The sequence below is a fragment of the Lotus japonicus genome, chromosome 1, assembly GCF_012489685.1.
Source record: "Lotus japonicus ecotype B-129 chromosome 1, LjGifu_v1.2".
Taxonomy (NCBI): domain Eukaryota; kingdom Viridiplantae; phylum Streptophyta; class Magnoliopsida; order Fabales; family Fabaceae; genus Lotus; species Lotus japonicus.
Genome location: NC_080041.1, coordinates 77,660,206 through 77,681,141, shown reverse-complemented (window position 1 = coordinate 77,681,141; position 20,936 = coordinate 77,660,206). Strand labels below are relative to the sequence as shown.

The 20,936-nt window shown below is 35.6% G+C and overlaps 3 protein-coding genes across 5 annotated transcripts; 1 reads left to right on the top strand and 2 right to left on the bottom strand.

Moving 5' to 3' along the window:
• Positions 1–114: 114 nt before the first annotated feature.
• Positions 115–10,762, top strand: LOC130714261 (cyclin-dependent kinase E-1-like). Of its 3 annotated transcripts, none has more exons than XM_057564168.1 (16): positions 115–468; positions 663–773; positions 961–1,064; positions 1,150–1,192; positions 1,303–1,401; positions 2,149–2,218; positions 2,734–2,828; positions 2,948–2,981; positions 3,083–3,167; positions 3,362–3,439; positions 5,078–5,125; positions 7,436–7,468; positions 7,710–7,818; positions 9,489–9,695; positions 9,788–9,854; positions 10,442–10,762. In XM_057564168.1, exons 1-15 carry the CDS (start codon positions 247–249, stop codon positions 9,851–9,853), a joined length of 1,404 nt encoding a protein of 467 aa, XP_057420151.1. In that variant the 5' UTR covers positions 115–246; the 3' UTR covers position 9,854; positions 10,442–10,762. The 3 variants fall into 3 exon arrangements, with proteins under 3 accessions (XP_057420151.1, XP_057420143.1, XP_057420160.1); XM_057564160.1 differs by having other exon boundaries at positions 10,306–10,762; XM_057564177.1 differs by lacking the exon at positions 10,442–10,762 and adding an exon at positions 9,958–10,273.
• Positions 10,763–11,547: 785 nt separating this feature from the next.
• Positions 11,548–15,486, bottom strand: LOC130747145 (protein ROLLING AND ERECT LEAF 2-like). Its single transcript, XM_057599994.1, has 4 exons — positions 14,151–15,486; positions 13,352–13,521; positions 13,027–13,250; positions 11,548–12,343 (listed from the first exon to the last, which is right to left on the bottom strand). Exons 1-4 carry the CDS (start codon positions 15,484–15,486, stop codon positions 11,548–11,550), a joined length of 2,526 nt encoding a protein of 841 aa, XP_057455977.1.
• Positions 15,487–17,680: 2,194 nt separating this feature from the next.
• On the bottom strand, positions 17,681–20,123 carry LOC130714251 (uncharacterized). Its single transcript, XM_057564147.1, has 2 exons — positions 19,068–20,123; positions 17,681–18,429 (listed from the first exon to the last, which is right to left on the bottom strand). Exon 1 carries the CDS (start codon positions 20,048–20,050, stop codon positions 19,073–19,075), a length of 978 nt encoding a protein of 325 aa, XP_057420130.1. The 5' UTR covers positions 20,051–20,123; the 3' UTR covers positions 17,681–18,429; positions 19,068–19,072.
• Positions 20,124–20,936: the final 813 nt, after the last annotated feature.

The window sequence follows — 20,936 nt, the reverse complement described above, 5'->3', positions numbered from 1 at the left end:
AGAATGTGAAGAAAAAAAAATCTTTAGTTATTTTTACCACACATAATCCTTCAAAAAATTTACCAAAAAAATCCTTAAAAAATTTTTCATAATCAATACAGTTACAGGTGAATATTCTGAACTGCAGTTTCAGAATATTAAAGTAAAGTTCTACATTTTGTAATTTGTACGTACGGAAGAGCAATAATCCTAAATTTACATCCAAACAGAGCCTTAAGCGGAACGCAGAAAGGAGGAGCAGCAGCCATGGGAGACGGCACCTCCGGGAGCCGTAGCAGCGGCAGCAACAAGCCGGAGTGGCTGCAGCAGTATGATCTGATAGGGAAGATCGGAGAAGGAACCTACGGTCTCGTCTTCCTCGCTCGGATCAAGTCTCAAACCAATCGCGGAAAATCCATCGCCATCAAGAAATTCAAGCAATCCAAGGATGGCGACGGTGTTTCTCCCACCGCCATTCGTGAAATCATGGTAATTCTTGGTTAATTGCAGCTGAGGAAGTTGCGAAGTTCGGAACTGAGCAAGCTGAAATTACTGGATTTTTTCAATTCGTAATTTCAAAGAATTTGTGTTTTTTTTCTTTCATTTGATGATCACTGGATGCTAATGCACTTGTTCTCTGATGTTTTGGATTGATTTTGTGTGAATTTTGTTTGATGGTGCAGTTACTGAGGGAGATAACACACGAGAATGTTGTGAAGCTTGTGAATGTTCACATCAATCATACTGACATGTCTCTGTATCTAGCTTTCGATTACGCCGAACATGACCTTTATGTAAGTCATAATTTTGTGGAACATTAGGCACTGGACTTGAAATTGCTATTGCATCTTGTATAGGACATATTTTATGGGCTTTGCAATGAATTTATGTAATTGTGAATTTTATGGGAAGAGTCATATGTAGGTAGCAAGGAAATGTATGATTTAGCTAGAGTGTAAAGATTGAAATCTTGAATGGCAGGAAATAATAAGACATCATAGAGACAAGGTTAACCAATCCATTAACCAGTACACGGTTAAATCGTTACTATGGCAGTTGCTCAATGGACTAAACTATCTGCACAGGCAAGTCTTTTTTGTTAAGTTGAAGATGGTTCCTTTTATTTCCATTCTTTATATGTTCACATACTATATTGTATTTTTCCTGCAGTAATTGGATTATACATCGAGATTTAAAGCCATCAAATATATTGGTATGGTTTTGACCACTTTATCGCTATGTGATTAGTTCTTTAACCATTACCGCTTTAAGTAGACGTCTGGATTCAGATTTATTTGTCTTTAACAAGCTTTTTATGAAAAGGTTATGGGTGAAGGGGAGGAACATGGAGTTATTAAAATTGCTGACTTTGGACTTGCGAGGATATATCAAGCCCCTTTGAAGCCATTATCTGAAAATGGGGTATGAGAATATTTTCCATTGTCAACCACCTGCATTATATCTATCATCTGTGTATTTGGAAAATCTTCATGTATGTTTTCTACATAGATAGTAGATACGGAATTCTTAATATTTGAAAACCAAAAATCTGGGTATGCATGTAGTACTGATAGTAGTTCAGTAAAGTCTTGTTCTATCTCTGTATCTCAGTTTTCTGATATAAGCTTAGTGATAGATATTGTTCTTCATTTCAAGTTTAGCTTAATGAACTGTCTAATATGCTGGAAACCTCACATGTTTTGATTCACACAAGCTGGTTGCTTGATAATCCATTGCTCGTTATCATCTTTAAATCGAGTTATCTGTGCACTTGTAACTTATTTTACGTTTTCATATGTTTGCTGGTTTATATTCTTGATTTTATAAAGACACTTCCTCAAACTAACTATCCGAAAAACATAAGCCGTTGAGTGAAACTGAAACCACATAAATAATTTTATACTATATTTTTAATGTGCCCCCTCATGTTAGAGCCCATTGGCCTTAATCTGTTGGGGGGCCATGGTGCAAGCCTCATCACCAAATGCCCAATTGGCTCTTGCATGGACAGGCTCATCTACCCAGTGTTGAAATTCAACTTCTTATTAGAATAAGGGGGGCAACAGGGATTCAACTCCAGATCACTTTGTGATAAAGCTCTAACTGTCTCAAGAAGTCTAAACTATTGGGTGAGACACATGAATGATTCTAATAAATACTAACATGCAGGTTGTTGTAACCATTTGGTATCGTGCGCCTGAGTTGCTTCTTGGAGCGAAACATTACACCAGTGCTGTTGGTATCCTTTAATTTAAGTTATAACTTTCTTATATATATATATATATATATATATATATATATATATATATATATATATATTTTTAATAATATTTTCCAGTCGAATGATTGCACCTGTGTGCCAGCTTGCCAGTGTAAAATTTAACTTCAGAATTATAATTGTGTGAAGTTATTAATATCTCATGGATATCTCTCAAGTCTTTTAATACATATATACTAATCTTTTTAAAAATTCTTGGAACCTTTGCTATCCGTAGCTTGACTTGAGGTCGAGGATGTCGCCTGAATAAGTTATGGCTTTCAATGAATCTGGGATGTCAGAGTATCTAGTGTCTACACGAAAGGTTGACATGGTATAACTGAATTTGAAATTTTGAATTCATCTACGTGGATGTTGGGAACCATGATACACGTAACTCAATGAGTAGACTTATCTACTTTGTATATTAAATAAATGTGTCGGTATAAACTTATTCTAGAATTAGTACAGTTATTTTTCCTTAAATGAACTCTTAGATATGTGGGCTGTGGGATGCATTTTTGCTGAGTTGTTGACCTTGAAGCCACTATTTCAAGGTGCAGAAGTCAAAGCCACACCTAATCCTTTTCAGGTGCTTGATGCTATAACTTTCAGCTTCTGATTCTGAAGTTGAATATTGTTATAAATGCAGTCTCTATTAATATAACCTTGTCATTTTGCATTTTGTATAATGTTGTTCCACTTGTGCAGCTCGATCAACTTGACAAGATATTCAAGGTTTTAGGTAATTTATATGCTTACTGTTTTTCTTTCTCCCTGCTGGGGAGTGTTCATTCTCTTTATGCTATTCCAGACCTACATCAATGGACATTGTTACTGTGCCAGGCCATCCCACATTAGAAAAGTGGCCTTCCTTACCAAATCTTCCCCATTGGCAACAAGATACGCAACATATACAAGCGCACAAATAGTAAGATACTATTTAATGTGTTTCTACAAATATATTCAGGATAGGCCTATTTCCAATTTCCATGATGTCGTGTTAATGTGTTATTAATCAAGTTCAATGATATACCATTTACATCTATTGATCTAAATTTCTTTGTCCGTTTTTCTAAATATTCATGAAATTAATGGATCTTTTGTTCTGCTGTTTGCAAACAGTGACAATGCTAGCCTCAATGGTGTTGTACACTTATCTCCAAAAAGTCCTGCATATGACCTCTTGTCAAAGATGCTTGAGTAAGTAGTTCCTTCTAAGCTTTGGAGAATTTTTTGCTCCCTCTACACATAATGGCGCTGCATTTCCTTTTCGTTAAAAAGATGCAAAATTGATCGCAGGAGGGAGTTATAACTTCTTACATGCTCGTAATTTGTGGTGATATTCCCTCTGTAATATCATGATAGTATGGTTAAATAAGTCTCAGTATTTTGTTTCCTTGTCCAGCTTGTATATGTGAAGGATATGTTTGTGGTTCTGTTAGTTGTTATTTCTAATTTTATCGTTATCACCCACTGTCCCTGTTCTTGTTTATAGTTACAGACTTACAGTGCATGAGTTCACCAGACTCAATCTAGCCCAAACTCTTTCTACATTGTTTGAATTATTTTTTAGTTCTCATAGAGTCATAGTTACTCTGATTAATCTGCTGAGCTAGTCCACCTGGCAATTTCCCACTTGATAAAGTTTGCTGCTTTTCTTGTAAATTATTCATCATCTAAGCCTCAAAAGAGTATATTTGACATGAAGTTCTGGGAATTTCTCAATTCTGAGAATGATTTCAAGGATTCTGCAACACTGAATAAGTTGGAGAATTATATCCTTCACTACATGATTATCTCTATTTCTTTTTTTTGGGGTGGGGGGGGGGGGACTCATTCCTCTTACCTTCAATGAAAGAAAGACTCACCTGGCTGAAACAATATATCAACGAACTTTATTATGAGCAATCCAAAAATTCTGATTTCCACTTTTTACCATCACTAGGAACTTATGTCTGGTAGTTACTACGGGAGTGATTTGAATGGCCATACCTTCCACCCACTGCATTCATCAATAATTAATTGAATTGCCTTGTACCTGCTCATAAACACATCACTGGGACCACATCAAGTTAACTAAAATACGTCTAATGGGTTCGGTGTCACATGGGATAGAATCGAATACATGTATTTTTAAAATCCTACGTAGACTTTACCCATTGCCATCCCTGGTCAGCCACCCCTATTGCGACTGCTCTTGCTGGTACCACGACTACTACATCCACCACCTAGCTAAATGTTACCATTGAACATTTTTCTTTTGCTGTCCTGCCTGATTTGGCATACCATTTAGGGATAGAATTTAAAATCTTTTAATGCCAAATATGCCAATTGGAATTATTATTTTATTCTGGTTAGAGTATAAAGTTGTTTTACACGTGGAGTTAGTTGCCAATTGTTGCTATCTGTAGTTTTTAGTGATTAGTTTTACAACTGACTTGCTGGGAATTATCTTCCATCAGTTAGTTGTAACTAATAACTGACTCAGTTACCTGTATGCTAGTCCCTATACAAGTAGTGTCTTCTAATCAGTATATAGATTAAATCAGAGTTCAAAACACCCTTTTTTAGTATCAATCTCTTTCTTCTCTCAATTTCTTGCTTCTCATTTTTTTCTCAACAATTCAGATTCCGATTAAATCATTCTAGATAGCCAAACCTTAATTTCAGTTTTGTCAGACATGGCATTCAACTTTTAAATATTTCATTTAGCATTTATGGATATGTGAATGTAATGCATGGCTTTCTGTTTAATTGAAGTCTCTCTGTCTCTTCCTCCTCTGCTTCTGCTTCTCTTTTCTCGTTTTTTGATAATATGGTTTGTGTATTTATGTGCAGATATGATCCTCGAAAGCGTATAACAGCAGCACAAGCTTTGGAGCATGAGTAAGACTCCTTTTATTCACTTCTATCCTGGCATGAAATCTACACCCCTAGCAATGAAAAGGATGATTTAACATTTATTTGCTTAATGGTTGTTCTATCAATAGAAACCTTGACAAGATTTCACATTTCTCCTTGTATAGAAACCTTGACAATATGGCTTATTTTTTAAGGTTTATGGAAAATTATGCGGTTGCCATCTTATTGATGTGTTCAATATATATTATGATCAGAAGTTGCAAAAGTTATTGAGGATGATCAAGTAGATTGTTGTAATCATCTTAAGAACAAGTCCTAAGCTTTCCCTAAACTACTTTATGTACCAAATGAAGCGATTACGTTGTCTAGCTGCTCCTGAGTTCAAGAATTTTACGTAAATTAGTTTTACCACTTATGTTTCAGTCAAACCTTTTGCAATTGCATCTGGGTATGGTATCATTTTCGTAATATTGATGCTGCAATTTGTCAGGTCAGTGAGTATAGGTCATCAGCCAATGATAAACCTTATCTATGTTTTTCAGATTTTCACGGTGTTAGGAACTGGAAAATCAGAATTAAAGAATCTATTATTATTGAATGAAAAGAATGAACATAAAAGGATCGAAATCTCTCCTCCAAGGGTTCCCCCTTCATATAGGATTTCTCCTTTGACATACAACTAAAAATTCTCATAATGAATCTTTCCCTCCTTATTTCCCCTACTTATATCTAACTATTCCCTACCTATTAACTAACTAACTAACTGCTATAAAAGCCCCTAACTAATTTTCCCTATTCTCATATCAGAACTATACCACCCCCTGAAATTCAACCATGTCCTCAAGGTTGTGTAGCTGTTCGTACCAATATCTCAAAATCTTGAATGTACTCTTACACTGACCCTATTTGGAGGTGAATTTGTTCGATGCTTGTAGATGCTCCCTAATCTTCGACCTCTGAATCGTCCAAGCAATACAGCGGGGAAACCGTCCCTAAAGAGATCAGTGGTCTTCTTTCTTCTGTCTCCAGAACCTAAACCAGTTACCTGCTTAAGGAGGGACCTTGCATTGCCTTAAGGGGGCAATTGCCCCCAGTTTATTTTAATTTTTTTTGTTAATAGCACCTATGTTGTCAATCCCAGATCTCAGAACGTAGCGGCCAGCCCCAAAAAAGGGATAGCGGGATGGCCGGGATCAAGCTTCACCTTAATCTCTGACATCTATGTCCCCTACTCCCAAGAAACCTTCTCAACTTCTCCACCGAGCGCTCCAACATCTCCAAATGATATTCCATCTCCGCTATTTTGGATCTGGCTGGTCGGACCATTTTGGAACCTGCAAATTAGAATTGAAGAATCTATTACTTTTAAATGAAAATAATGGATAGAAAAGGAGAGAAATCTCTCCTCCAAAAGTTTCTCCCTTTACGAAGGATTTCCTGTCACATAAAACTAACAAATTCACCGAATGAATTAATTTCCTCTTTATTTCCCCTATTTATATCTTATTAATCCCCTCCTATTAGCTAACCAACTGCTATAACAGTCCCTCACTAATTTCCCCGCTCTCATATTCTAACACCTGGGCAAATTACCTGGCTGCCTGGCTCTTTACTCCTTCCTGAGTCAGTATTTGTCATGTCATATTTTCCGTGTCATGTGTTCGTACTTCGTAGAGGTGGACTGCTGATTGTTTCATAACTCCCAGTGCGCCTTCTTAATTTTGTATTATATGCCAAATTGGAAGGTAAATTGGTAATGGACATTTGATGTTGATACAGTTGTACATCATCAATGTGACTTCGGTATATGGTAGAGAGCTTACAAGTTGGGTTTTGGGTTTATAGTAGACCTTTAAGATTTTCCTGGGGTGATGGCCTGATTACATTGCATGGCTTTTCAGTCAATTCCTCTTAGATCGCTGTTGGTCATGTCAGATATTCTATATTTGTTCATAGAGGTAGTCTGCTAATTGTTTTTTAATCGCTAGTGATTTGCCTTCTTAATTTCGCCTTTTATTCCAAATTAAGAAAGTTTGCAAAACATCGCTGGATTACTAATTTTAATGGTAATGGGGATTTGATGTTGATGCAGTTTTACGAGTTTTACTTTATCAATATGACTTGAATGTATGGTAGGAAAAGCTTAAAAATTGGTTGTTGCCTTCGCAAAGATTCTTAGTTAAATTTGGGGATGTACACTGTGACTTCTGATGAAAAGACACGTCATATACATGTGTGTGTTTGTGTGTGTTTGTATCTATATCGGTTATACAGTTAGTTCCCTTGTATCTTTCAGTTATTATCTTTTAAGCATCCTTATGCTTTGTTTGTCAGGTATTTCAAAATGGATCCACAACCTGGGCGGAAGTAAGACCTTCCTTCCTTTTGCTATTCTGTTTTGGTCCCCCCCCCCCCCCCCCTAAGTTTTGATTGGATAAAACTTTTTCCTAGGACTGTTGGTTACATTTCATTACTTCAAATAATTGTGTGGAAGATTTAGTAATAAACAATATTCACATAGTTCTCATCATGATATTGTCTTAATTAAACATGTATTCCACAATTGTCTGTTGTCTTCATTAAACATGTCTGTAAAATCTCTGCTCAGTGCACTTGTACCCTGCCAACCTGGAGAGACATTTGTGAATTATCCCACACGTCCAGTGGACACAACAACAGATTTTGAAGGGACAGCCACCATGCAATCTTCTCAGCCGGTATGCAATTATAATTGAAATTATGTTGAAACTATATTATTCTTAACTAAAATTGTGCTGAGTTAGTTTATGAAGCCATCTTGATATTGTAAAGGTTAATAGATTTTATTTTTTTATTAAGTAGGGCATATAAGTAAGAGAAGATGTAATTCAATTTTGTCCTTAAATCGTATTTTTGTGGTAAATAGGTATATAATATATGTAATACTCTCATTAGTTTAGCGACTGTCCTGATTTAATTTCATATTACAATTTTTAATCCAATGGTATTACTTCCAGAGTACATAAGAATCTCTCCTTTATTGTGGAGTCATATTATAGGTTCAAAATTTGAGAGTAATGAGTATTAGACAAATAGCGATGTTCACTGTAAGACGCCAAGCCAAGATTCAGTTGGTCCAGTCAGTGTTATCAAATATCTGCCATGGTGCGGAATCTCATGGCGGATCTTTGGCACTCCGCCATGGCCGATATCCCGCCATAATCCGCTATCATTATTTGTCAAGTATGGCGGGTTTTGTGTCTCCGCCATCCGCCATTAACAACACTGGGTCCAGTCGAATTTAGTGTTTGGGAGACCTAAAGAAGAAATAAGGAAAAAGGTGGGGTAGCAGGGCAAAATGGGAATTAATGGAAATTAGTAGTGGATAGTTAGATCTCAAGGTATTTTCCTTCATTTTTTTTGGGGTGGGGGTTGCGCATTTTGTGGGAGTGGATCAGTGGATTAGGAGCCAAGCTCTGGGGTATCACGGACTCCATTTCTGTCATCGGGTTTTTCTTCATATTTTTAATACTCTTTCATGATTTTCATTAACTGCTCTATAACATTCAAACTTGGATCGATAGTACTTGGAATTGAAAGAGTAGTGCATATTTAGACAAGTGAAGAGATCTTTCTGACTATTTTATGTATGAAGTTATATCTTGAACTCTACATACACACAGATTATGTCAAAACTTCAGGTTCACCTCCAAATGGTGGATGATTTAGTGGACTGCATCCTCTCCATATAGCTTAATGTTGTCACATCCATTTAAATAACCATGTAAAGTTGGTGTATAGCAATTCAGCTTTGACATAGAGAAATTCTAAATGATGAGGGTATCCTATGGGCAATAATATAGTTGGAAATTTTAAGATTAGTCAGGGTTCCTCTCCCACTCCTATGTAACTCCATCAAATGATAACCAGTTTTAATTATTCCTTTTTTTCCAACTTCATAGCAGGAAATGAACCTTTGCTTATATAACTGTCGTGGCCTTCAATAAGAGGATAGAAATCATAAAACGAATTACTTTGGCTTACTTTTGAATATTCTATCTAACATTCTAACTCAATCATATTGAAAAAAATATAGGTAATAATTGTTATTAATATAGTTGAATCAAATTTTGCTATGAGGTTATGACTATTTTCAATGACTTGCTATTTTTAACTGGACCTAGTTACTTAACTGTATATGAATAATATGCTGACTGACGTCTGTTCACGGATAATTTTGATTCCTTACTGAAACTTAAGTTGCTTTTTTTTTGTTTTAAAATATAAAAATGGCTTTTTCATTGTTATTGGTTTTGTATTCACATTATTTGCACATGGACAAGCATAGCCACACAAACATTTTCCGCTTCATGCTTTTTGAATGTGTTTTTTTCTTAATCTGAGTCAGGTATCATCTGGAGCTGCAGGCAGCATGCCTGGTGGTCATGCATCAAGATCTGTCCCTCGGCCAGTGAATGTTGTTGGCATGCAAAGAATGCATCACCCGGGAATGCAAGCTTATAATCTCACGTCCCAGGCAGGGATGGGCAGTGGAATGAATCCTGGTGGAATCCCAATGCAGCGAGGTGTTCCACAAGGCAATCAGCAGCAACAGGTCTGTGGTTTATTTGGAATAGGAGGCTGGAAGGGTTATCTTTTTGTCCTTTTTCTGAGGTGGGTGTGATATTGTTTTTTCTTTTTGAACAGCTGAGGAGAAAAGATCAAATGGGGATGCCCGGATACCCTCCACAGCAGAAGTCAAGGCGTATGTAAGGTAAATACTATTGCTCCACCCATAATAATGGCTGTGGTGGTGGTGACTTTTATAGAGTTATAACTTCGCCTTTTATAAAACTTGGAGAACTCCTTTGATGTAGGCAATCAGGAGTTTCACCAATTTTCTGGTTTGCATGAATGATTTTCGTGGGCAATTAGGATTCATGGTGATGTTCTTAATTAAACATGGCATTCTTATATTCTTGTACTAAGATTCTTGCAAAGTATTTGAGAAACTACAAACTGAGCATCGCTATTCACTGATTCTCCTCTTAAACAGTCAACTGTGTATGGAGGTTGTGGCAAACATCTAAATGCACACATCTTTATCAATATTTTTCTTGAATAGTGCCCTGTCAACATTGTTCAACCTTTTAGCATACTTGAACTCGTAGTTGGACAACTCTTCTGTGTTTTCCATGAAGCTGAATTATCATGTTCATGGTTAGGATGCACTGATAGATGTCAAGAGAAGAGGGATTCTGGGTCAACGCTAGGGAGCTTGTGCTCATTCAGGACAGTTTATGAACGCCATGTTCAGATGGCTTGCTTCATGCTTGTGGACCTCACAATTTGTAAATGCAGATTTGCAGTCAAAAGATTCGCCTCATTGGGTGCAGGAATTCTGGATCTTATACTTAGAACTATAATTTTGGAACTCCAAAGGAGCCCGGGGAGGGGAATAAACATAGGAAATGCTTGAGCAACTGGAGGCACATGTATATCATGCTTATAGTTGTACAATGTTCTTGTAGATTATGCTTACATATGCTATGGCAAGATAAAAGATGTTCATGTTACATAGATTTTCCCAAAAATGAACTGTTAGTAGTTAAACTGATGTATAACTTTGTAGAACTCATTGTGTAGAATATTGCCTTAAATTAAGGAAGTCGCAAGTTACTAGCCCGAAGTGTATTATATTCTTTTTGGCCTTTTAAATTTTGTTGTATTCCTAGGAGTTATGTAACTTTGAGTATTGACCAATTTTGTTGAAAACATATTTCTATTAGGCATGCGTTGCTTTATCCAACAATTTTCTACTTAGGCTCAAAAGCTTATTTTTTGTAGTACATTAAAAAAAAATACACAACACAATAACTCGGGTGAGAATTCATTTCAAAATCCATATTAGGGGATTTACAAGAAAAACCAATTTTGCCACAACATTAACCTTTGACAAAAAAAAACCAAGATTATCCTTTAGACAACAAAAAAGTACTCGTTCGAAGTTAGATTTAAAAGTTTTGACCAAAAAAAAAAGTTAGATTTTAAAACTAATGTTTGGAAAGAACCAAATACTAGATGAAATATAGTTGACAATCTTGAAATTTGATATTTATCAAATTAGGAGAATATTTTTTGGTTCAAAAGAAATTATTCAACTTTTTTCTTTTCTTTTTGGTAGGTTATTTTCCTTTCTGAACATGCATCAATGGCAAAAATTTACAATGAAAGGGATAGCAGAAATCAAAGAACCATGATCTTCTGCTATATTTGTCTATGTCTAACCCAGTTAGTTTATTCACACTTCCTATGACCAACTTGATAAAACTATGAACATTTTGAACCCACTTCTAATCTTCCTAGAATCACTTCTCGCATCACAAAAACTACTCCTTGTAGCTTCTCTCAGAATCAGTGAAAACCTGCAGAGTTTCTACACACACTAGTTTCTAACAAAAAAGTGCTTATCCATCGGTGCCATTACCAGAGCTTGGAAGTCTGAGCTGCTCATATACTCTCAGATTTTCTAAACAGAAGCTCTGCAAAGCATCAAAGATGGGAGTGAGACCCTCATGTAAGAAACTTGAAGCAACATCATTAACATGCAGAAAAACTTCATGGTGCTTCTTTCTCAATTCAACCAGTCTTCTCCTTGAATTTGCTAAATCTTCATCAAAAACTCTCAGTTTTGGAATATCATCCAGTATAGAAATTTCTGAGGGTTTCATTTTGATAAAAGAGTCACACTTCTTAGCGTTGTTACCATTCTCATCACAAAAAGGTTGAAGCTGGTGCTGATAATTCTGTACAAGTTTATTCAGTTTAGCTTTTAATTTCTTTTCCTCTTTCAGTTTCACATATAACTGGTGCAAGCTTGAGGCAAAAGTACTAATGGCTTCAGAGACTTTAACTTCTGAAATTTTGTCAATTGCTTGGTACCAATTGTTGCAAACTCTGAAAATAGGAGGAGCTTCTGCATCACTTGGCAAGAGAGGATTAGTCCCATCTTTAGTTGATTCAAGAATGAACCTCAGAAGCCAGTTATGTAAGTGTTTCACAAGGGTCTTCTGTGTGTTGATGAAGTTTCTGAAGCACATTCCCCAATTCAAGATCACCTTTTCCAGTCTCAAAGTACCTTTTGAGCTTGATTTTTTTTTCATGTTCCCAGGACCTAGTATGTGAACATGACTTTTGGCATTTTTGATAGCTTTGAATTGTTTCTGATGGCATGTATTCATGACGGTCCACAATCTTGTTAAGCTACAAAAAAGATGTAGGGTAAGTTTAATTATAAAATGCAAAAACTTAAATAAAAGAATTTCAATGCATGGTTGGAAATCCGTCTACAATTGATTTTAAAGTCAGAATCAATTATGGAAAGAAGTTTTTGTGAGTAGCATCTGGATTTCAGAATTTGATTCTGAAGAAAAAGAAAAACAGATTCAAACATACTTATCAATAGAGGCAGAAGTTTTCCCTATTCTTTAATATGAAGTTATCTTCATATCTACCTAATCTGCTATCAACAATTTCAGTTACTGGAATTCAACATAAGTGATATGCCTCTTCTATGTTTAATATCACATTGCACATTGATTTTTCTCAAAGCAAAACAAGACTAGTGAAAAACAAGAGGCACTACATCAAATTCTTGAGACATATAAAAACAAGGAGTCACTGCATCAATGACATATTAAATATTGAGATGAAAAATATTGCATCAAACAACCATTTCAGAGGAAAATCATATACAGACCTAGTCCCTAATATCTCATTGAAGTAGAAAGAAGGAATGCAAGTGTTTTGGTGCGTAGAGATGAAGCAATGACCTTAAATTCTTCAACAAATTCATCAATAATAATGTTATTTGGGAGCAACAAATGAAAGTTACATAGGTGATAGGACTCCACAAATAATAAAAGGAAGAGGCCAAAGGACCATACCCATCAATCAATTTATTCAGTTCAGGAAGCAGCTTATTATCTCTCAACTCATGTATCTCTCTTGATTTTGCACTGATTGATGTAACAGCTACTTTCATTTCTGAATTTAGTAGTTTAAAAGCAGCAAGAGCATCATCAATCTGATCTGGGTCAAAACCTTTATCATCCATTTCCTTTAGTCTCTTGAACTGCTTATCATAGAGAATTCCAAGTTTTTCTTCACCCTATCATTAAACATTAAAATTGTTAAGGAATAAAATATCAAAAATATTTGGTTACTATCACAAAGAAGGCATCTATGTGATAAATATAAGTAAGTTTTTACCTTTACTTCTCTATAGAGTTTATCCTCCCAGACATGAAGCCTCTCCAATGTTGATAAAAGGTCACTTGATGTTTCATGATCTTGATTGCTTTTCATATCAGCCTTGGACAACAACCTTGCTTTAGGAGCTGGTTGGTATGACATGTGTGAAGGGTACAAACACCTTTTTGCTGAAGGAATTATCAACCCCAGGACAGAAGAAGCAAAGTCTGCAAGGCTAAATCATAATCAAGTTCTTTCTCTCCAATCTATTTGTTTATTTTCACTCCCTTCTTATTTGGTTCTTCTAACTCTAATGTCTATCATGATCAAGTTTTTGTTCATTCCATGTGTGAAAATGAGGAAGAAACATATCCTCATCATTGTTATGAACCAACTATCTCAAATGTTTATACTGATAGGGGTGAACAAATGAATGGTTTTATATTATAATTTTAATATTTTCCTCACAAAAGAGCCTATCAAACTTGAAGCATGGATAATACACACTCCACTTTGTGCTTATAAATTAAACATTTTCTTTAATAGAATAATGAGGAAGCAAAGATCAAACTCTAGATCACTTGGTTCTGATACCATGTAATGAACAACTATCTCAAAAACTAGAATGATTTTATATTATATTTTTCACAACCATCAAGATATAGGTGTTGTGTGAAGAGACATGAATGATTTTATATTATATTTTTCACAATCATACCTCATTCTATTCTTTCAATAAAGTAATGGATTTATTGATCACTTCACAGGCAACTAAAAGGAAAATTCTTCCATAACTTTTATGTACTTGTAAACAAACCAAGACCAGAGACCATACCCTTTAATTTGGTGCTTGCAGAATGATGCTGTCGCTTTGCCACCTCTATAACTGATGAGAATTCTTTTCCACAATCAACTAGATACTTGCATTGGTTCCTTATATCCACCACTGCTTCCTGAAGACTGGTTTCAGAAGATTCAGTGTCCTGCCCTTTTGTCTTAGGCCCCAAGTCACACTTCTTCTCATTTGTTTCTCCCCTAACCATAATGATAAGCTCTTTACCTTTGTTTGAAAATGCACCCTTTTTAGCATTTGACTGTGTAACATTGGAAGTGCCATCACCTGAGCCAAGCCTAGTTCCATTTCCATCACTTGAGCCAAGCCTAGTTCCATTTCCATCACCTGAGCCAAGCCTTGTTCCATTTCCATCACCTGAGCCAAGCCTTGTTCCATTTCCATCATCTGAGCCAAGCCTTGTTCCATTTTCATCACCTGAGCCAAGCCTTATTCCACTATCCATTTCCTTCTGGTAAAAAACTCCCATGGTTGAATGAAAAGTTTCTTCACTTTCTTTACTTTTCTCACCACTTTCTTCTTCTAAATCAGGAATCCCTTCTCTTTTCCTTATTTCCCTCTCATCCAGATCATGTTCATATGAAACATCATTATTCATGCTAAATGGATATAAGAAATCCCATGTAGAGTTTTCAGGTGGGGCTGGAGTAGGTAAGGGAGTAACAGTGTTATTCTTCTTAGGTCCATGCATTTGAGACATTGGATCATCATGACTTGGGGGTACAACTACAGGTACACCCATTGGAAATGCCTCAGTACTATAATGCGCATACATTTCATTGTAGTGGGAAAAATAATACATTGGAGTTCCCAAAGTTTCCATCTCTTGACTATGCTCATGGTGTCCAAAATCTCCATGTGACATGGGAATATGAGTATTGTTCTTGCGAATCCGGGGACTGGCAGTCTTCGGTGTTGACTCCTCAGTGCTTGTGCTCGTGCTTTGGGCTCCCTCTATCTCCTCGTCGTCGCTAGTGCTGGATTCGTCCTCCACTTCCAACATATGATGAATGCTTACTGGTTCTTCCTCATCAACATGGTGAAGCAAAGAATCCAAATCAGAATCAGAGTCAGAGGAAGAGGAAAACTCCAAGTGGCCACAGCAATTATCATAAATCAGCAACTCTTTCTCCACGTAGTTGTTGAGGGAATTTCCTAGCACCAAAAGTGAATCCAAGTACAACACAAAGTTTGTGACTAAATCATACCTACAACACTTAGCAGCTTTAATAATCTCCTTTCTCTGTTTACATAGACTCACTGTTTGTGATGTTGAATGCAACATTGATACCTTAACCATGTCGCCTAACTACTGAATCAACCTTATTCGAGTCAGGTAGGACCTCTATAGGCGGCAAAAAATTTCAAAGTCTTAATCTGAATCCTAAGGAAAAACCTCTGAACATAAACAAAATCGAAAAGAAGGGTTTCTGCGATACAATTACAAGTCACGTTTGGTTTTTTTGAAAGATGGTCACGTTTATTGTTAAAGACTCAAGAGAGGTAAGGTAACAGAAAAAAAAGGAAAATAAGCATATATCTGTCATGTATCTAGCCAGTAAATGCGCATTCAGAAAACTTGAAATCTTGATTTGTGTGGTATCCACTTAATAAGAATAAAGAGAAGTAAATTACTATGCTTAATAAGTAATTTTATTCCATATCAATTTAGTCAATCTAGCCGCCGAATTATACTGATTAAAAGATTGTGCTAAATTTGAGATGAATCAGACTAATAGATACATAATTGTATAATTTTTTTTAAAGACATAATTGTATCACCGATGCTCTATTTATATTTTTATCAAAGAAAATATATTCTATTTCTATATCTTTAAATTAAAATAAAATCTTATTTGATTTTTCAAATCTTATTGTCAAAGGATTTTAAATTTTGAATTATTTTATTTTGAATCCATCAAAATTTGGTTATTAACGCATGTTACTGTTTTCAAATTTAAGTCAAATTATATTCGATTTTTCTATTTTATATAAAAGTGTTTTCGATTTTGATATTTTATTTTGACCAAAATATAAATATTTTTGTGACAATTATTAGTATACTTGTCTTCATGTTCAAATCAAATCACACATTTTCTTCCTCATGTACCAAAAAAAAAAATCAAATCACATTGCAGTAGTAAAAATAGTTGTTTTAACCCCTAGTTTTTTTTGTTACATTTTAACCCCTAGTTTGATATTTCAAATTTTTTTTTTCTTCATCGGAAAGTTAATAGTTCAATTCTTAAGAGAAATTTAAGAAAAAGAAAAAAAAAACATATCCACCATTTATATATTAAATTCGGGTTCTGAATCTTTAATATCATGATTTCACCATATAACCACGTGATATGAACTTCCCTATTTAAATATGAATCATATCAATTTTAATTTTCTTTCAAAAAAAATTAATTATTTTATATTAAATATTCAATAAATCTAAATTATCAATATGAATTACATATTAAATGAGTATTCAATCAATTAATGCTTTTCACATTAATCAAAACTAGATAAATTAAGAGTTGGTTCAAATAAGTTATCTGTTGGATTAGTTTTTTTACTCATATATGCTCCATTTGTAATTAGCATTAATTTGTCGAATTTGATATTACATTGCATTACAGGTCAAGCTTGTAGGATTCTGTCATGGCCGGCCCAAATAGCTGCCATAAGGACCAATATCATTATGGATGGTCCAAAAGTTTCACAACTAAGTGAATGTTAGACAGACGGGACGACCAAAACAAAGATTTATCTAGTCTAACAATTAGGCGAACAAAACCAAACCAACACATTTACTAAAATTTGCAAGACAACTCAAGCATAGTCATCATTTTGAAAGCCTTCTCTAAGGGTTTCATTAAGGTTCTATGTCTCACATAATCTTACCATGTCTATAAATACAATTTGGTCGTTCATTTACATAACTATTACTCAGTTTGTTACTTTAATATTATTCTTAGACTTTGATTTAGAAGCTGGCTTAAACATCGAATGTCTTTTACAAGTTCACCTTCTTAAACATCGAATGTCTTTTACAAGTTCACCTTTGGTATTCTCTTCCAAGCTCTGCTGCGGACATTTCTACAGCCACAAGTGCGTTCAACTTATATCCACCATACAAAAATAAAAGGTATTTGAAGTTTTATTCCAAAAAGAACATTTCTCATACATTAAAACAAACTTTATCTTCTATCTAATTTTTAGATATTTTCTCTTATCACTTCACTCATCATATCTATCCTTTCTCTATCTTCTATTCCTCTATAAATTTTAATTTTGAACTTGTATAAATGATTGACTTGTATAAATATGCACTTTTTTAAACTAGAACAACAATTGCATATTTGGAATCACAACAGCCATTCCAGGTACAAAAAGAAAATCATAAGTAAAGAAGCTCCAATGTGTAGTTTCTGGATCACCGGACCTCAGATTTTGTCCCAAAAGCTTTTTCAAATGGATTCATCTCAACTCAAATTCACAAGACATGAGTATCAATATATTTCTAGTCCTCCATTCCTGTTATTGAAATATGCAACATCTTTTTTGGTTACAGAAGCATTCATGGACATGACTCATTGTTAAGCTGAGTGTAGTGGCTGTAATTACAGTGCATTGCAGTAAACAAAAAAAAAAATAGGAACAGTTCCATTCTCTAGATTTCCGTTTAGAACTCGATGTAGATCCACCTTGAACTCGATGCGACAAAATCTTGCTTCTCCGATCCACGGTAAATTTAAAGTAACAAAATTTAGCTTCTCCATTGATACCTTGAAATCGTTTGCGTTTGGACCAACGATAAACTAAACATACACTACACTCATTGTTGACAATAGCCTTTCTTTCAAATTCACCAGCGAAATGATGGCTCTGCCACTCCAAATTTGATTTGAATATCACATACCAAAGGGTAATAGCTCTTCAGATAGACAAACTCTACTTCATTTCCTCATGTCCATTCCCTTCCACCAGCCTCCAGAATTGAACTTTGTAGTTAGCCAAACCATGTGTATTCGATGTATTGTGTATCCCTTGGTGCATCAACCTTCCATTCTTATATGGTTTTAATTGTGGCAAACTACAAGGCATCCCCAAAGGTCTTGGCTTCTAATTGAAAGAATCACAGAGTAAAAGAAAGGTGTCACTCTCATCTTTCAAGGGTTTCAGCATTTTCTCCTCTATGAAAAATCATTCAACTCCACTTCCTTAAGCATCTGGTTAAACATCATCAAGAATCCTAGACAACACAAGAGGAAATTACTAGGTTGAATCAATTTACCTGTGCAATAATGCTAAGTGTGTGTTTGGATCCACAATTAGTGCATGTTGGCAAATCCTTCTAAGTGCATGTTTGGATACATGGTAGAAAACCATGGTAAGCCAAAATCACAGTGGACAGAAACAACATCCCTAGCTTTTGTGGTTGTCCACGGTGTATTCAAACATGCACTGTGATTTGATTCTAAAGACAGAATCAGTTTTAGGGAGAACCTTCTAACAGTAGTTTATGGATTTAAGGAATGATCACGAGTAAATAGAAGTTGATCCAAACATGCTATGATTCCTTCATGAACCACTACTCCCCCCACAAAAAGCTAAAAGCTTTTTACATAATCACTTCTTTCACAAACATTTAAGACTACCAGATTTCCAAATAGACATCAGAGAAGATCACTTAAACAGTTAAACTTGAACACCACATATTGCAACACTAAAGCAAATCCCCTATTTATTATCCATCACCTAACGCCCTCAAATTCAAAAGCAATCAATCCAGGGAAATCAATTTCTTATTTTAGTAACAAAGAAAACAAGACCAAAAGATTACACACAAAAAAGTGAAGCAAAAACTCATCAAAAAAATCAAACACTTACAAATTTTACTCCAGACAGAAGATGTCATCAGTCATCAACAAAATATACTGCAAAATCCTCAAAGGAGCATTCTCAAAATCCAAATGTGGCAATCTCAGCTCCCTCACTCTGCACGCCCCATCAGGCAACCCGACTCCACCGACCCGACCCACACGAACCCGGTTCACATCCACCTTCCTGAAGAGGTAAACAGCACCACCGCCGTTCTGATCCGTAGATGGGGTTTTCTTGCTCTTGAAAAAGGTCCAACCTTTGCCGGCGAGGACCCGGCAAAACCCCTCCATCGTGCCGACCCGGTTTCCGGTGACCCGCGAGTACAGAGAAGCGGAACAGCAATCCCAGTTGCTCACGCCGCCGCCGAAGGCGGCGGCGGCGGCGTCAGGGTGCTCGTCGGAGTCGAAAAGGACGATCTTGAAGGCGCGTGGCGAGAGTTTGGCAAAGAGACGAAGGTGGGTCAGTGGCGCTGTTGAGAGTGAAGGGAATGGGATTGGAACGGCGTCGTTGAGGGAGGAGAATGAAGCGGAGGAGGTTGATGGGGTTGAAGTTGAAGGGGATGTTGATGATGAAGGTATGGATGATGAATTGGAGAAGATGATGTGGGAAAGTGATGGCGTTGGGTACAAGTCCAAGCCTAATTCCCTTGCAATGGTGGCAAGTCTATATGTGTTTGTAATGATTTCTTTTGTTGGGAGGAAAACTAGACTTGCCTTTTTCAATTTTGTTGTTCTTCTTGTTCTTGTTCTTGTTCTTCTTGTTTGATGGTTGTGGGGTTGGGATTTTGCATGGTTTTCATTGGCTTCATCATCATCATCATTGGGATCAATGACATTATCATGGATGTGGGCATGGTGGTGTTTTTGTTTTAGGATGTGAGGGTTGTGGTTGATGGTTTCTCCTAAGACCAGAGAACGAACCAGCTTTAGTGGAAGCATATCTTTGTTTACTACTTTACCTTGTGTTTGTGTCCCTTCACTTGGTTTCATGAACACCTCACAATGAATCCCTGTCGTGTGTGTCCTTCTCAATTCTCATTCTCATTCTCCTATTCCTATTAATAAAGCAACTCTTTGAATCCAAATCCTTTCTGCCCTTATACTCCTTAGTGCATGTTTGTCATTCTTCTATAATGGATTTTAAAGTTAAAATTGATTATAGTGATAAACTTATCTTAATAGAGTTTGAGTTTTAAAATTAATTTTGAAAAAAGAGAAGTCGATAGAAACATTATAATAGTTGTTAATCTTCTTAGACCCAAGAGTCTGGTCAACAAGATGTTCTTGAAGTGGTAGGATGGTGCTCGGTTTTATGGACTCATGGTATCCAAGTGGAACATAATGGTGCAAAATGGCATTGTACGTGTAAAAGACGCTCAAGTGAAAGTAAAGAATACTCATGGTTGTCCTCGTATTTTCAATTGCTTAGTATAATTGTTTACATAAATGGCATAACTTAATAGCCATGTGAATAACTTAATATGGGCTCTAATAGCTTGGTCATGGTCCAAATATCTTAACTATTGGCTAAGTTAGCTAGTTAAAGCAATAGAAGTTTGGCTGTTGTATTTAGCCTTTGGTTTTGAGCTATTATTCTTTTTTTTTTTTTGAAACTCTTGATCTATTATTCATTCATACTATAAATTCATTAACACATTTATTTTCTATTCTTCTTTTTTCTTTTTAAATCTTATCACTCATCATATCTCTTACTTTTTCTCTTTTTTACTTTATACTAGCGGGATTACCCGTGCCCTGCACGGGTGACTTTTGTTATTTACAATTTAAATTTCATGTAATATTATGTTTTGTATCTTTTTAGTAAATATATTTTAACAATTGTTTCAACTATATGTTCTTAATAGTGATAATTATG

Bases quoted from the DNA above. Each gene is read 5' to 3' on its own strand.
- LOC130747145 (XM_057599994.1), bottom strand. From the start codon at position 15,486: ATGGTTAAGGTATCAATGTTGCATTCAACATCACAAACAGTGAGTCTA. The intron at 13,522-14,150 runs GTTTGTTTACAA...TAATTCCTTCAG, and splicing joins GGGTATGGTCTCTGGTCTTG to CAAAAAGGTGTTTGTACCCT. The intron at 12,344-13,026 runs GTATGGTCCTTT...TCTTTTTTGTAG, and splicing joins CTGAATAAATTGATTGATGG to CTTAACAAGATTGTGGACCG.
- LOC130714261 (XM_057564168.1), top strand. From the start codon at position 247: ATGGGAGACGGCACCTCCGGGAGCCGTAGCAGCGGCAGCAACAAGCCG. The intron at 469-662 runs GTAATTCTTGGT...TTGATGGTGCAG, and splicing joins CCGCCATTCGTGAAATCATG to TTACTGAGGGAGATAACACA. The intron at 2,219-2,733 runs GTATCCTTTAAT...ATGAACTCTTAG, and splicing joins ACATTACACCAGTGCTGTTG to ATATGTGGGCTGTGGGATGC.
- LOC130714251 (XM_057564147.1), bottom strand. From the start codon at position 20,050: ATGAAACCAAGTGAAGGGACACAAACACAAGGTAAAGTAGTAAACAAA.